This window comes from Myxocyprinus asiaticus, chromosome 2 (genome assembly GCF_019703515.2).
Source record: "Myxocyprinus asiaticus isolate MX2 ecotype Aquarium Trade chromosome 2, UBuf_Myxa_2, whole genome shotgun sequence".
Lineage (NCBI taxonomy): Eukaryota > Metazoa > Chordata > Actinopteri > Cypriniformes > Catostomidae > Myxocyprinus > Myxocyprinus asiaticus.
Genome location: NC_059345.1, coordinates 16,121,202 through 16,138,481, shown reverse-complemented (window position 1 = coordinate 16,138,481; position 17,280 = coordinate 16,121,202). Strand labels below are relative to the sequence as shown.

Below are 17,280 nucleotides of genomic sequence, written 5' to 3'. Positions count from 1 at the left end.
ATAATGTTTTTGCCTTTAAAACATCAAACTAATTCATGGACTGTGTCAGCAGCTGGGCAAATGTCATCATGGACTGCCTACGGTCTTCAGAGTGAACTTTGATATTATGATCACAATGCGAAAGTAATGTTATAACAGGCCTAGCATAGAGACAAGCTAGTATTAAAATTTTAAACTGAATATCTCTCTCTTTCTCTCTCATCAATTACATCATCAATTCATTAGATGTGCGTCATAACAGCAGACACACTGCAGGACTGCGACCCAGAATGTCTGAACTCTGTCTGATGATTAATCACAAAGTCAGTTAATCTTCCATCGGTGAGTAGTCTAAGCATGTCACACTATACAATCCAAGACGGCCAATTTTGCCTCCAGGCAGAATACAGTAAATCTTTCATGATTTCCAAATTTGATCATGATGGCAAAATTAGGGCAAAAATTGTACAGTGTGCCCCCGGCTTTAAACTAATAGGTGTCCTTTGCTCCGTTGAGTTTACCTAATCTGGGAAATGACTCCTACAATTGTTGTTAATTATCATGCTCAACGAGTCATAATTGGCTGCATTTGTTCCCACTGGAGCAGAAAAGAGCTCCGAGACACACATTAAGTTACATAAGCTGTGACATGACAATGAATAGAAGCCTTTTAGAAATGAATGCTTATCTAAAATTTTGACTTGCTCTTTTGGCATGATTTATGTATTGTCTAATTTTACAACCACACATTTATGCAGGACATGCAGCCACCATCAAATTCTTAAATTGTACTACTATCATTTTAATGCAATAACTGAAGATATTTCAATCCAAAAAATCTCTTACAAACCTCTTATGAAAAAGATTACATTCTTTTTTAGAAAGCAGCATTGAAATCAATTAATCTTTATACAATAGTTAGTTCCGGTCCTCTAATCTGATTGGACAAACAGCGTTCAAGGAGTGCTGATTTTTATTATAACAGCACTGGAACATTTCACTGTTTGTATCATTCAGCTTGTATGTGTTTGCAGAGTTCCAGACAGACTGTCAGTCTGAACGTTGCTCAGCGACATGCAATGGTTAATAGGGTCGTTTCAGACCATTCTTTGGTGCCCCCCGGCCTAGTTCTCCTATGCCTAGAAATGGCCCTGATGTTTAATTCTGCCTTGGCTTAGTTTGGAACTATTTTCGTTTGTGGAGCAAAACAATTTTTATCCTTTTCGCATGTGAGTTCTTTAATGTGCACTGTAATAAAAAAAAGTAAAAAAAATCGTATCTTACATTTCACAGATGCACTGAAGGACAGATTATATATTACCAAACATATAATGTGGTTTTTAAATGTTTATAATGATTGATTATGATAGATAAGATGTGATCGCGAATGTGCTTTCCAGCTAGGTACGCCACCATATTGTTTACGTGCAATGCAACATGGAATTCTTATTTTGTGATAGAAGCATAGAAGGTTCTAAAAGCCTAGCCCTTCCACTTTCCCAGCACCGGAAGTGGTTAGAATGGGTAAAGGCTCAAGTGGAGTGACTAGTTTGTATATTCTATGTTTGACATCAGAAAACAGTCAGTTCAGACGGTAACGGCTTTAAACTTTTACTTAGTGATTGTTTGAATGTTTCTAACATATAAAAATAAAGATATTGTGATGTTGAAAAGACTACTTGAGCAGCTTGTTCATTATGGCAACCGTTTCAGTCCCTCTTTTGCTGGTAAACAGCAGCACGAATGCAGAACACGCCGTTTGAATGTACCAGCCTAGTGTAATCACACTGATTTAACTGTACATGCAAAAGGGTTAACAACTGGCCATAATGTGTCTAAAACATAAGTTACTATATGTTAACTTCTTGTTTATAGAACTGTTGTATAAAAGCAAAAACACACTTGCTTTTGTGCTGTTGTACTGAATATTAGCACAGCTGTGATTCGGCCCAAAGGCACAATATCTTGCTTGTGATATTGCTTAAATAATATACACTTTGATCTTCACATTGAACATGATAAAACCATAAGCAAGGCTAAAAAAAATGTACACTAACACACAGACTATCTCCAGGATTTTGCATCACATTGGTTGTGTTGTTGCTATCAAAGTTATCTGCATTGTGGAGCCACTATTAAATCAAGTGACCTATCAATTGATGCAGATCACTGGTGAGAGGGATACAGAGTCATGATGCGGCGTAGAAAAGAAATGATTTCTCTGTCCCTACAGCACTCTTCTCCACTGCATCCTCCTTTCCTGTGACAACCGTGACAACACACCATGACGATCACAGAAATTGCCTATTATAGATGACAGTTCCGCTAAAACTAATGCACAAAATGCCCCCGTGTTTTTCAGAAATGTATTGCACAGGTCTAGGAGACACAGAGCGTGGATAATACGGATACAGATAAATGCTGGTGTGCATATATGATGTATATATATGCATATTGCTGCTACAAAACAGCTGTGGGCTCATACTGTAAGATGTATTTATAAATATTATGGTGGTTGGTTTCAATACACTATTTTTCATTTTTATTTTCTTTTTTTTTTTTTTTAATTTCTGTAAATATGCTTTGGAACAAAACTGCTATACAAATAAACCAAGATTGAATTGGATTGACAATTCAGCTGAAGGCTGCTTCTGCTCACCTGGATTGATCTTGATAACAAACATAAAACAAACATGAATGCAATGAGATTAATGACTTTGCACTGAATATTCAACAACAAATTAATCTTGCTCTCTCACAGGCATAAACAACTAACTACACAAAAAGTGTCTTTTTACAATCTGCATTTGTTCACCACACTTATTATCAAAGCATATCATCATTGTGTCAGCTTATATCATGTTTAATGGTGTTACGGCAAGAGGGACTGAGTCATTTCACAGGCATGAAATGTACTTAGTGCATTGCATTTGGGTGGGGTGGGGGGGGGGGGGGGGGTAGGCTCATCTCTGCATGACACACGCATTCATTTCCATTTCACACACCCTTAAGAGCAAGAGAACGGGCCTGACATCCTTGGTGAGGTTGCTTATCACTGTCTCCAATTCCCTTTATAATAAAGCTGAGATGGGCAGTATCTCTTTGCTGATCAGTTTTGAGAGGTTAAGTTTTATTACTGTGAACTACATATGTTGGATATAAGAGGCTCTTCGGGAAGAAGTAAATGGATACATTTCTAGGAATGGAGACAATACCATAATACTAAACTAGATTTTTGTGAGTGATTGCCCCTGCAAAACTCGTTGTGAAGTTGCTAAGGTGTTGTGAGTGGTTTCCAGGGCAGTGATATGCAGTTGCTCAGGTGTTCTAAACATTTTAGCAAGTTGCTAGGCGGTTGCTATAGTCAAGTCAAAAGATCCCACCCCCAAGTCACTAGGATATTCTGGTCCCTAGATATGACTTGAGTCTCTCCTTCAATTAAAGTCAAGAAGAAGTAAGAAAAGTAATAGCACACATGGTTTATGTATACACACACAGCGTTTCCCAACTGGCGTGCCGTGGATTTCATGTTAATTTTCACTGCATTTTGTCAACTTTAAACTGGAGAGCATTGACTTATTAAAGGGATACCACTTAACTTTTAAAGGGATAGTTGACCCCAAATTGAACATTCTGTCATTACTTACTCACATTCATGTTTCTGCAAACCCATATGACTTTCTTCCATCCGTGGAACTCAAAAGGAGATGTTAGGGAAAATGCAAAGTCTCAGTCACGATTCACTTTCGTTGTATGGAAAAAAGATGAATGAAGTGAAGTGAATGGTGACTTAGACTAACATTCAGCCTAGAAATTCCTATTGGCTTGGAACAACATATGTTCAAGTTTCATGACAAAATTTTACTTTTGGGGTTACCTATCCTTTTCGCTGCCTATTAAAGGCTACCCTAGGCATTCAAGGGGGTAGCAGGATGCCACAAGATTTTGTAAATTCTCAAAGGGTGCCATGACTGAAAAGAAGGTTGTGAAACATTATTCTAGCATAGTGAGTTCATACTGGCACAGTATGTGAGCTGCAGAGCACTTACAGTAAGTAACAAAGAAATTTAAACAGTGCTTGAAACAATGAAAAAATACAAGATGACCAATAACCAATAATTTTTGTAACAGAAGGGTTTTACATATCAAGAAGGGTTTTCACTATTTTCTTTTCTTTCTTTATTTAGTTATTGCTAAATTTATGTGATTATTATAGATACTCTGGTCACAGGTAGGGCAGGCCAATGGTTGAAAAGTAGAGTGTATTAATTCAAGAAGAAAGTTTTCTTTTGAAACATTCATAATGGTGTAAAGCTTTCAAAATTGAAAAATGGAGCTGAATGACCCTGGTTCACTTCTGAGGAGGGGAAAGAACAATTCAGCTGTTCCTTACTGTGATTTTGAAATCAGAAAATGGTCATTGTTCCATACCAGTGAAAGCTTCTGTGTTTTGAGCATTCTCATCTATCAGAGAGACTGCACGTCATGTCAGAATTGCTACAGACATGTTTGTGGCTGTCTTCATGTGTGAGCTGTTGTTCTATGTGTGGCTTCATTCACTGGGGCAAGGTGAATCAGTCAGGCATGAAATCTCTGGGTTTGATGATGTGTGCTAAACAGCCCTTGGCTTATTGCAGTAATGTAGCCAAGGAAGGTTTAAGCCCTTATGACAGCAGTGATAAGATCTTAATAGGCAGGAAAGGTATCAGGGCAAAGATTGAACAGGGGAAGCAAAGGGGAGGGTTAGCGGTGAAGGTAAAATAAACCTTGTCACATGCTGTTAGTGATGTTACGATCATGAGTCGTAACTCAGTTTTCTTTCTCAATATTGGGCAAGAAGCATATCTTAAGACATTTTAGATGTATGATGGCAATATTAAGATAGAATCAAGTACATTTCCAATATGGAATATAAAATCAATGTCGATGTACTGTAATGTTGCTTCTGAATCATACAGGGATGAAGCAATTTGATTATCTTACAGATTTGAGGCATTATAATTCAGTTAAACGATGGCAATAATCTGAGACTGAGACTCCCTTAGAACCAACTGGAGTCACATCCTGTCCTGGCAGGAAATGACTAAATTATATTGATATTCATTCAATAAAACATCTAAATATGCCAAAAGGAAATGTTTTGAGTGGGAATGCTTGAAGTTGAACATTTTCTGAGAAATTTGCATAGAGGACATAAAATGATAGGGTGAAAAGGGAGAACCAAATCAGGAAATGATGCGAGTATGATTCAAACTGCCTACAAAAGCGCAACAGCTAAAAGTGTCAAATAAGTAATCATCCTCGGCTTTACAGGTATTTTTCAGTCATTTTATTGCTATCAGGATCATAAATGTCAATGTTTTTCTCACACCACTAAAAGGCACTTTTCCACCATTGGGCCAAACTGTTCTGAGCACAGTAAGTAACGGTTCCAGCAGCATTTCCACTTGTGCACGGTCCAGTACAGTACGATTATAAACCCTTCCCGGCCCGGATTTCTCAGAATGGTTAGCTAACCGAATCACACCGTGCTGGTGGAACGGCTTTAGTGACTTGGCGACTCACGGTTGGTCACTTGCTTAGTCAGTCCCTTCTAATCCTGATTTCACAGAACCACAATGGACCATAGTTCTGCAGTGAGAACTCTTTGGCCATATGGTGGAAATGCACTTAAAGGGATCATTCCGGAACCATTTACCTACTGTTTTTTTGGCAAACACCAGGGTCGTGTAATTGATTTCTCATCCAAATCAACATTTTTCAAAGTAATTTTGAAAATCTTTTAGTACCACTGCTCTGTGCAATATGGCTAATATTTAGGCATCTTTACACATGCCAGTAAATGCAGGTCTATGCGCCTCCCAATTCTGTTTAAAGATGCAACACTGTATAAAAGCTGTACTATATGGCTTCTGTGCCACTTTTCAGTGTAAAATCCAATCAGGTAAACAAGAATCCAAACAGGTAAACTTTTATAATGGGCCGTTATATTATAAAGGCTGCTACAGGAAAGCAATGCTTTGTCTTCCTTACCGTATTGTTGGTGACTGACCACATGAGAGTCAAACTTTTGTGTTTGTTGGACAACACAACTCTCTTCGAACTCTACATAATTATTTATTGAGTTTTATAATGGATGAGCCATGAAATATTTTTTTACAGACATCACCATGACAAAACAAACAAACAAACAAACAAAAAAACATCTAAATAGTGCTTTTGATTCCATTTAGCTGTGTAACTGAGTAACTGCATATATCAAAGCTATATCCCACTCGTAATTCTACTGAATAACAGCACAAATGTGATTCAGCCTCAGGCAATCACAGCCGCCTTTATATTCAGTACAACTGCACAATTGTAAGTGTGATATATATATTCTCTCAAATCCTGCTTGAAAAAAACTATTGGAACAGCGCTCGAGATTGCATTTGCGACTTGTTAAGTAGGGGCAGAATGATCAAACTTCAGACTTTAGTGAGAGACATTATCATTTGACGTTATTTACAAGATGGCAGTAACTAAAAGTACCATTGTTTTTTTTTGTTTGTTTGTTTTTTTTTTAAGTGGAGGTGGGAAAATTCAGAATTGCCCGGAATGCAGCAAGACTGAAATCCTTTGAGTGTCCTATTATATAGTCCATTCCCTGTCAAAAGCGTCCTATTATATAGTCCATTCCCTGTCAAGCACCAGTGGTATAAACAAAGAAAGCACATTCATAAGAAGTTGGTAGTGTATATTGACTGTATGCAATGAATTAGAAGAATAGAAATATGGACTTACATTGTTTTGTGCATTAATTGCATACATGTTGAATGTCAGGCATATTTCTATGACAGTCACATGCTCCTTTGGATTAACTCTCCATTAAATTACAGAAAATTTAAGTATTATTAATCATTTTCATCTACTGACACACACATCATGGCTAGTATTAACAGTGATTGTATCGGAACACACCACTTCAACTGGTTGATTTTGATTTTGAAAAACTATATTCATTTATTGAAACAAAAAAACTGAACCAAAAATATTTCTAAATTCAAATTACACTTTCATTTTCAAAATTAAAAAAAGTGGTCAAAAAATAACACAAAATCCAAACATTTTACTCCACTGGCCCCTTTTGCAGTGACTTAAAAATCACTCAACAACAACAGGTGGAAAAATACCAATACAAATTTTATCATACATACAATTGTAAATATAAACATAATAATAATAATTGAAAAATAAACCATCACCTAAAGATAATTTAACACAAATCTCATAAATATTTGTTTCATAAAATGGCTACAACCGTGATCATCATGGACATAATTTGATGTTCCCCTTGGATGTTGTGCGACACAACTTCCATCTATGATTTGATGATTTCATCACAATTCAATGGTCCAAACAAAGAGAAAGTGAAGAAAACGCACACACACACACATCAATTCTGATTTTACTGGCCGCCCAAAATAGTCTAAGATCAAACTCCGATGGCAAAAAAGGGCTCTAGAATGATTGAGAGAGGCAAAGATACAATACAGCTCAATCTGAGGTAATGGTTGCCTAAGACCTCCAACTGATTTTAAGAGAAAAACAGGACAAGTGGTCTATTGTAGGAAGGCCAGCATGCTGAAAGGGGCTGGTATTGACGTCACACTCTGAGTGTCAATTCTTTTATCCCTCTTCAACCTTGCCAATGATCATGAGACATAATGACGTGTTCCTCTCAGAGTGAACAGACCTCATATTCCCTGTCTCTTGTAAAGACTGTCACAACACAGTGTGAATCGCTTTTATGCTAGACACATACATGAGAAAAGAACAGCGGGTCTGAGGGGGAAGCAAAAACCATTAATATTGGTTTAAAAGTGCAATCTTTGAAAAGGGAATATGAATATGAGGTCTGCAATGTGGATGGTAAACAAAACATCATTTTCTGTAATTTGTTTCCTCTTTGACATGTTGCCTTGGACATACAATCATTATTCAAAGGCAGAGTGAAATGAGGATAACACTGGGAAAAGATGGAAGTATAAAACTGCAAATTACAAAAGGTGTTCTTGTAATTCTGGTAGAGTTGCTAGCAACACCATGGTCATGGGTTTGATTTCTAGGAAATACAGACTAAAAATAGAGTGAATATGGGTAAAGTGGAATAAAGGGTAAAGTGGGACAGTTAAGCTTGATCCCCATTATATCCATGTGTATTTCCTTAAATGGTTAAAAATCATTACACAAAACTAATCTCGGGAAGTAAACAATTAACGATGTTTTAAGTTGATTATGTTGCATCGGGATGTGTGGCAGAACTCTTTTCATGACCACCAGTGGGAAAAGCAAAGCAAAAAAAAAAAAGTAAAAAGCATTTACACAAATATTTGAGATAAATCTTTTTAAGGTTATAAAAAAGTAAAAGTTGTCTGTAAATGTTACATATAATGATTTATGATGTGAAAGTATATCTGAAAATGTAAAATTTACTTCCAAATAATTTGTAGATATATTTTCTATAGAATCATTTTCCTCTGTCCAACTTTACCAGAATCATACTGGCAAAGTGAGACAGAGTGATTCTGGTAAAGTGGGACAGCATATCAAGAGTTATGAGTTTATTATTATCTTTCCTGTAATAATAATAATGATTGAATGGCAGTTAATTGCAGTTCAGTATGTAGTGTATTTACATGTGTGTAGTGCAGTGCACAATGCAGTGTATTTACATGCAATGAAAGGAAAATTAATTATTTCAATTTGTTCTTTTGATCATATAATTTTTAGGTACCATGAATAGAAAATATAAATTAATGTAGCCAATTTTTCCCTTTTTTAATGATTTGTTTTTTGAGCACCTGCACCTTTGTGTTTTGGATGGGAATGCTTTCTGAGGTTTTATATAAGTTTTTGTGCTATACACTGTTGCAAGCAAATTTATAATATATTCAAATTCTGAACAGTGTTTATTTTTCCCTGTGTTTACAAAATGTTTTACACTAATATCAATTTAAGTTGATTTAGCAAGTTTAGAAATGTCCTATATCTTCATGTAAGCCTAGGTTGCAAATAAAATAAATACTTACAATAGACTACTTAAGTACAGGCCTCGGTCTAGCTTGTAGTGTCCCACTTTACCATTACTGCCTGAAAAAAATCTGGGATTTGGTCAAAAGAGGGTATTCAAAGGTTCTTCTTCCCATTATGTCTTCATTTTTGCTTTTGACTATGGTAGGAGGCATCCTATGCTTTCTATAAAGGTATAATATCAGGTTATATGGCATTTGGATCACAATTTAAGGGGCCAAGAAATGTAAAATTTCCAAAAGTGTCCAACTTTGCCCATATTCACCCTATTTACCCGAGAACACTAAGTCATTTTGGATAAAGCATATGCTAAATGCATAAATGTTAATGAGGACCAGGCGGCATATACAGTACATTGAAATGTGTTATTTTGTTCCTATACTGTACCATGGTAGATATATACAGTATACACAGCGATCAGTGGGCAGGATTGCTTTATGTTATTTACATGTGAGAGCTACAAAAAACATGGATTAATGTGAAAATACAGAGCGGGACGTGTCCCAATCAAGTTAAGATGAGGAAGAACTTTTTATTGTGGAGAGTAATGCAAAATTAAATCTAGTTGTTTAGGGTTACCAAGCAATAATATATAAAATTAATTGTGTGATGTGTGCACAAAAACAAAAGTTTTGAATGTGGCTCATTCAATCAAAATTTTGTCTGAACTATCCTTTTGACTGTTTTTCAGTCTTTTGTTTGTAACTTAATTTTTATATCAAGTTCCTTTCATTGATGAATCACTGGATTATCAAACACATTTTTTCTTGACTATCCAGCTAAAATAACTATACTTTGATATAATGTATACAGTTATAATGATAAAACTAAATTTTAAAAAATCATGCCGCATTATATATTTTGTTCATACCATCCACCCCTACTACAAATGTTGGTTTGAAACAAAAAGCAATTCTGTAAACACTTGCTCCACAGTGACATAAACTACACTACTGTGGTATAAGCAATAACACTGCCAGAAGAAGTCAGGCTAACTGAAGAAATACTTGCAGGCATTTCCGCCAAATGCCTCCCCAAGGTCTGAGACTGGAGGATGCATTCAACTCAAATTCTATTCACAGAAATCCACACAGCACAAACCAAACCCTATCTGACTCATTATGCGCTATAACACTGTTTAAAAAATGGCTCTAAACATAACCCAAAACCAAAGCCGTGAGCTCTTATAATGTTACAGAGTCCCTCAGGATGAATGACAGCTAAAAGACTAAGAAAATGCATTGTGTTTGGTTCAGGAAAGAGTAAAAAAATGTATAGGGTTTTATATTTGTGTTTTTCCATTGGGAATTCATCATTTAACAAATCCAGCAGTACAAAAATGTCAAAGAATATATTTTCACTTACCTTTTATTCCAAATTTGTTGCGCCTGCTGTATTTGTTGATGAGGATGAAAACCACAATGAGGAAGACACAGCCAAAACCAGCCAGACCCACAGCAATTGACATCTACAGGAAGAAAGCAATAACACATTCAAGGACACAACTACATTGGTTTAAAACTTGGTGAAATAGAAGGATGACAAACAGACTTGAACTTCAGCCTGTTGTGCATTTTAGACAATAAGGAATTTTTACTCCAAATGAATCATCTTCAGGTCTCTTCACCTCATCTTCAGGTACTGGAGCTACAGGAAATAGAAAAGACAATCAGTTGGGGAGGCCAAAAGATGTCTTCATTTGTGTGTTTTGAACTTCTTCTTTAAAAAAAATCTCTATTTCAAATTCCGTTTTCAGCTAAACTGATTGTACTACATGAAACCAATAGTATAAATGTAGTATGTTTTTATTAAGAAGTGTGTAGGATTTTGTGATCTTGGGTATTTTTGAAATGGAATCCTACTGTAACTAACTACTTACTGAATACTACACAGTATACACTGTATGGTGCCTGATATTTACAAAAATAAATTGTATGTAAAACAGTAGGCAGAACTGAGCAAATTATATACTGTTGAATTTGGTCAAGGAATAGTAGAAACTTTTGGAACAGCTTTGGCATTGGGAGTGTGCTTTTGATGCCTTAATGTAGGCATTTTAATAGATTATGGAAGATAATGTGTATGTAAATCATGTTTGAAGTCAATAATTGAGTCAAGTCTAGTCCAGTTTGGTTATGTTCGGTTATGTGTTTAGTTCAGTGTTCCCTATCTGTCACTCACTTGACGTTGTGTCGATGTAGTGACACTAGGGGTCACTCTTGGGAGCCCGAGACACCTCTGGTCTTTGATAAAAGGCCAATGAAAATTGGCGAGTGGTATTTGCATGCCACTCCCCCGGACATACGGGTATAAAAGGAGCTGGTATGCAACCACTCATTCAGATTTTCTCTTTGGAGCCGAACGGTCATGCTCACTGAGCTGAACTACTACTGTTCATTCACCTCTACTGGATCTGACAGCGCATTTCAGCGGCTTCTCACTCCTCTGCACTGGTGCACTGCAGAGAATGCCCCTGGGCGCTTCGGCAGAAAAAAGAGAGTATATATTCTGAAAGAGTTTACTTCTCTAAAAGAGTATATTTCTCTAAAAGAGCGGCACACACGGAACGTCTTTTTAAAGACGGGTCTTTTTAAAGATGCCTTTCCGATTGTGTTTTATTCCTGGCTGCGGTCATTATCTCTCAACTTCGGATGGTCATTTTCGCTGTCTTTCGTGTCTGGACGCGACCCACATGGAGGCAGCGTTCGTGGATGGTTCATGTTCTCACTGCGAGAACATGACCATGGCAACAATGCGGTCGCGGCTTACTTTCGTAAGCAAGACCCCACCTTGGTCCTTCTACCTACGGGTATGCGAGAACATGACCATGGCAGAACATGACCATGACCATGGCAATGTTGCGGTCGCGGCTTGCTTTCGTAAGCAAGACCCTGCCTTGGTCCTTCTACCTACGGGTATGAGGCCAGCACTGGGGGGCGATTTGGGGGCCCCAATGGGATCGCCTCTGCCGGGTATCCCCCCGCGGACCTCCCATTCTTCAGCACACTCGTCTGCCCCAGTCGGGCTTCCGGATGAGTCCGCCGGCTCGTCTCATGGTGAGTCTGGCCTCTTGTTCGGAGCCCGTGAAGATGATGAGCTCTCGAGCGCAGCATCGGAGAGCGGGCTTGTCCAGTCGGATGCAGAATCCTCAGCTGGGCTCCCCCCCTTGGGGACAATTGCCCAGTCACAGGCTGATGCAGAAATGATGGACATGATGGACGTGGCACCGCTCAAAACAACCACGCCCCGCTTCAGTGCCTTTCTTCCCGGAAGTGCACGAGGAGCTGACGAAATCGTGGGAGGCACCTTTTACTGCCCGGCCCCAATTACGTAGTAATATAGCCAGGGGCTATACGGCGATTCCCCTGGTGGATAAGGCGCTCGCGGTGCACCTATGCCCACAGAGCGCCGCCACCTGGCGTGGAAAACCTAAGCTCCCGTCCAAGTCCTGTAGATTCACATCGTCCCTGACGGCTAAAGCTTACAGCGCTGCTGGACAAGCCGCCTCTGCCCTGCATGCCATGGCTCTCCTGCAGGTCCACCAAGCCAATGCGTTGAAAGAACTGCACGAGGGTAGTTCCACCCCAGATTTGATGCAGGAACTGCGCTCGGTGACCGACCTCACTCTCCGAGCGACGAAGGTCACGCGTGGTCTCTCGGGCAGACGATGGCCACATTAGTGGTCCGGGAGCGCCACCTTTGGCTCAACCTGGTCAAGATGGGTGAGGCTGACAAGACACAGTTCCTTGCTGCCCCCATTTCCCAGGCTGGCCTATTCGGCGACACCGTCGAGGACTTTGCCCAGAAGTTCTCGGAGGTGAAGCAGCAGACGGAGGCTATCCGGCTTATCCTGCCCCAGTGCGGCTCAAGATCCCGCACCCCATCTGCTCGTCGCCAAGGGCGTCCCCCTGTGGTGACTGCACCTGCTCCGCCACAGCCCGCCCCGTCAGCCCGGCCCCGGCGTGGAGCCCACCGAAGGAAGCAGACGCCACCCGTCTCACAGTTGGCTGCTAAGAACCCACGGAGGTCGTCAAAGCGCCCCTGAGACGGGCGATCCAGGGATGAAGAAACCCACTCACCTGGAGCTGGTAAGAAGACCACTCCATCCCCCGGTGGAGGGCCGGGTGGAGAATCTTTTTTTGCCTTTTTGTTTGATTTCGCCACATCCCCTCGTTGTATGTCACAACTCGCCCGCCGTCTCCTCCTCTGGAGTCAGCAGCACTTCAAGTCGCTGCGAGCCACTCACATCCCGGGCAACCTCAACACTACAGCGGACGCGCTATCAAGGCAGGTTACCCTCAGGGGTGAGTGGAGACTCCACCCTCAGGTGGTCCAGCTGATTTGGAGTCGATTCAGACGGGCACAGGTGGACCTGTTCACCTCCCAAGAATCCTCCCACTGCCCGCTCTGGTACGCCCTGACTGAGGCCCCCCTTGGCATAGACGCGCTGGCACACAGCTGGCCCCCTGGCCTGCGCAAATATGCGTTTCCCCCAGTGAGCCTACGTGGTTCTCAGACCTCACACTCCTCGCGACAGCCCCCCCCCTCCCCCCCCGGCGAATTCCCCTGAGGAAGGACCTTCTTTCTCAAGGATGGGGCACCATCTGGCACCTGTGTCCAGACCTCTAGAATCTCTATGTCTGGCCCCTGGACCCAGGGTGGTAGACACTCAGGTTAGGGCCCCCTCTACGAGGCACCTGTATGCCTTTAAGTGGCATCTGTTCGCTAAGTGGTGTTCTTCCCGATGGGAAGACCCCCAGAGATGCTCAGTCGGATCAGTGCTTTCCTTCCTGCAGGAGAGGTTGGAAGGGTGGCTGTATAGCAGCACACCACGACGCAGTCGACGGTAAGTCCTTAGGGAAGCACGACCTGATCATCAGGTTCCTGAGATGTGCCAGGAGGCTGAATCCCTCCAGACCGCGCCTCGTTCCCTCATGGGACCTCTCTGTAGTTCTTCAGGCTCCTGACTGTGCTCATTTCCATCAAGAGGGTAAGAGACCTGCAAGCGTTCTCTGTCAGCGAAACGTGCCTGGAGTTCGGTCCGGGCTACTCTCATGTGATCCTGAGACCCCGACCGGGCTATGTGCCCAAGGTTCCCACCACCCCTTTTAGGGACCAGGTGGTGAACCTGCAAGTGCTGCCCCAGGAGGAGGCAGACCCAGCCCTGTCGTTGCTGTGTCCGGTGCGTGCTTTACGCATCTATTTGGATCGCACGCAGGGCTTTAGGATCTCTGAGCAGCTCTTTGTCTGCTTTGGTGCACAGTGGAAAGGAAGCACTGTATCCAAGCAGAGGATCGCCCACTGGCTCATTGACGCCATAACTATGGCATATCACGCCCAGGACGTGCCGCCCCCGGTAGGGCTACGAGCCCATTCTACCAGGGGTTTAGCGGCCTCCTGGGCACTGGCCAGGAGTGCCTCTCTAACAGACATTTGCAGAGCAGCAGGCTGGGCAACACCCAACACCTTTGCAAGGTTCTACAACCTCCGGGTGGAACCGGTTTCCTCCCAGGTAGTGGCACGCAATACAAGCGGATAAGCCTGGGATAGCCGGTCGGGTGTATCGCTTGCACATAGCGCCTTCCACCTCTTTTGAGCTGAAGACGTGCGCCATTAATTCCCAGTAGTGTTCACAAACTATGTTCCCTGGATGACTTCCTCCGAGCCCTGTGGCAGTCAAGTTTTTGGAGAGACTCGCTGCCGGCCCAGTACACGTGCTAACTAAGAGTCCTGTTCTGGGCTAGGTAATCCGCATGTGGCAGTTCCCTGTAAGGCAAACCCCATGCGATGTATATCAAAGCCCCTCTGACCCAGTCTCCATGTTTGTAGTAACTCCTCCCCCATTGGGTAGGAGCTACCTTGAAGACTCTCCACATGGTCGGAAAGACCATGTGATGTATTTTTCCACTTAATTATCCCCCCTCTCTTTGGGCGAGGTGTGGTCTCCGCCTTGTCCTCCCCTTGGGAGGGACACCCCCCGACTAGACCTGGTGGCCCAGTCGGATAATCCCCCTTCATTTTTAGGGAGTGTAAAAAAAGAAGGGGAAAAGATGCCTGGGTTAGCCTGTCTCTTTCTTTTGGATAGTCGACTTGTCCCCAAAGGGCCGTTCGACACTCATAAATATGTTGGGGGATGTTACGTGTTGACCTGGTGTGCTGGCTATGAGGCACACAGTGGTCTGCCCGTCACACACCGCCAGTTCACGTAACACAGTTCAGCCAGTTGTGGCGTTTCGTATAGGGACCCTAGTGTCACTACATCGATACAACAACGAGTGAGTGACAGATAGGGAATGTCCTGGTTACTTGCGTAACCTCCATTCCCTGATGGAGGGAACAAGACGTTGTGTCCCTCCTGCCACAATGCTGAACTACCCACTGAAGTGGCCGGACCTTGTCTCGGCTCCTCAGCATAAAACCTGAATGAGTGGTTGCGTACCAGCTCCTTTTATACCCGTATGTCCAGAGGAGTGGCATGCAAATACCACTCGCCAATTTTCATTGGCCTTTTATCAAAGACCAGAGGTGTCTCAGGCTCCCAAGAGTGACCCCTAGTGTCACTACATCGACACAACGTCTCGTTCCCTCCATCAGGGAATGGAGGTTACACAAGTAACCAGGACGTTTTCTCACTTTGTTCCATAAACGGCACTTTCTCAAACTTCATCACATCTCGAGAGTCGTCAAGTTACAGGGAGGGCTTTTATGGGTTCAGAAGTCTAAACCTGTGTAGGTGCCAGAGAGGAATTGCCAGCCACGTAATTGAACCATAATGGTTAAAGTGCAGCATATTGTTGTGTCATGCACCCAAAGTATGAGCCATCCTTCTCTGGACTCTAAAAACAATTACACCATCCTGAACTTTCCATGCTCCATCTACAAAGAGCTTGTGTACGTGCCGAAATCGCCCTTCTCTCATGTGTACTAACGTTTTGAAATGCACAATAGCTATTTTTCCCAATGTAAAGTGTGGATGGGGTTGTCCTCTCTTACAGATACAGGAGAATAAGGACAATTTTAAGTGTAAGATGGAGCAAGGTTATGTAGTGCATGCTCTTGTTGAGTGTTTTATTGAATTATTATATATGAGATACTGCTTAAAAGATTATATTGTCTGATCAAATCCTTCAATGTATTCTCTATTTTCTTAGATATTGTAGATATTATATTTGAGGACAGAATAAAATAATTGTGTATTGGACAAAGCCAGAACAAGGACATAATATAGAAATATTTTTTGTCTGTCTGTACTTTTAGTGTCAAAGAGAGAGAGGTACTTACTGTACTCAATTATGCCTAAAAATGGCAGCGCACAAGGAGAAGAAAGAAAAGAAAAAAAAGGAAAGATTAACAATGGAGGAATAAGAGAACAAAACTTTTAAATACATATAAATATATATACTATAGTATACACCGATCAGCCACAACATTAAAACCACCTGCCTAATTTTGTGTAAGTCCCCCTCGTGCCGCCAAAACAGCGCCAACCTGCATCTCAGTATAGCATTCTGAGATGCTATTCTTCTCACCACAATTGTACAGAGTGGTTACATGAGTTACTGTAAACTTTGTCAGTTCGAACCAGTCTGGCCATTCTCTGTTGACCTCTCTCATCAACAATTATTTCCGTCCACAGAACTGCCGATCACTGGATGTTTTTTTGTTTTTGGCACCAGTCGGAGTAAATTCTAGAGACTGTTGTGCATGAAAATCCCAGGAGAACAACAGTTACAGAAATACTCAAATCAGTCCATCTGGCACCAACAATCATACCACAAATGAGATCACATTTTTTCCCTATTCTGATGGTTGATGTGAACATTAACTGATGTTCCTGACCCGTATCTGCATAATTTTATGCACTGCACTGCTGCAACACGATTAACATGGAAGATTGCTGGTGCCAGATGGGCTGGTTTGAGTATTTCTGTAACTGCTGATCTCCTGGGATTTTTACATACAACGGTCTCTAGAATTTACTCCGAATGCTATTCTGAGATGCAGGTTGGTGCTGTTTTGGCGGCACGAGGGGGACCTACACAATATTAGGCAGGCGGTTTTAATGTTGTGGCTGATCGGTGTATACAGTACTGTGCAAAAGTAATTTAAGACCAAGGTTATTTATATCTTCAGCTTCAGTGTATCAATAGGACATATACATTTTAGACTCCCAAACATTCCTTTTGCAAATAGAATAGAAGTACAGGGAGTCCTGCAACAAATGTCATT

At 41.4% G+C, this 17,280-nt stretch overlaps 1 protein-coding gene across 1 annotated transcript in view; it reads right to left on the bottom strand.

The window, feature by feature from the left end:
• The window catches only part of LOC127413494 (NT-3 growth factor receptor-like), a 259,870-nt gene that overhangs the window by 113,775 nt on the left and 128,815 nt on the right, over positions 1-17,280 (bottom strand). Inside the window, exons 9-11 of the mRNA XM_051650682.1 lie at positions 16,333-16,347; positions 10,649-10,698; positions 10,417-10,519 (exon numbers count right to left, since the gene is read on the bottom strand). Of these exons, the coding sequence (XP_051506642.1) occupies positions 10,417-10,519; positions 10,649-10,698; positions 16,333-16,347 (168 nt within the window). The remainder of the gene's footprint in view (positions 1-10,416; positions 10,520-10,648; positions 10,699-16,332; positions 16,348-17,280) is intronic.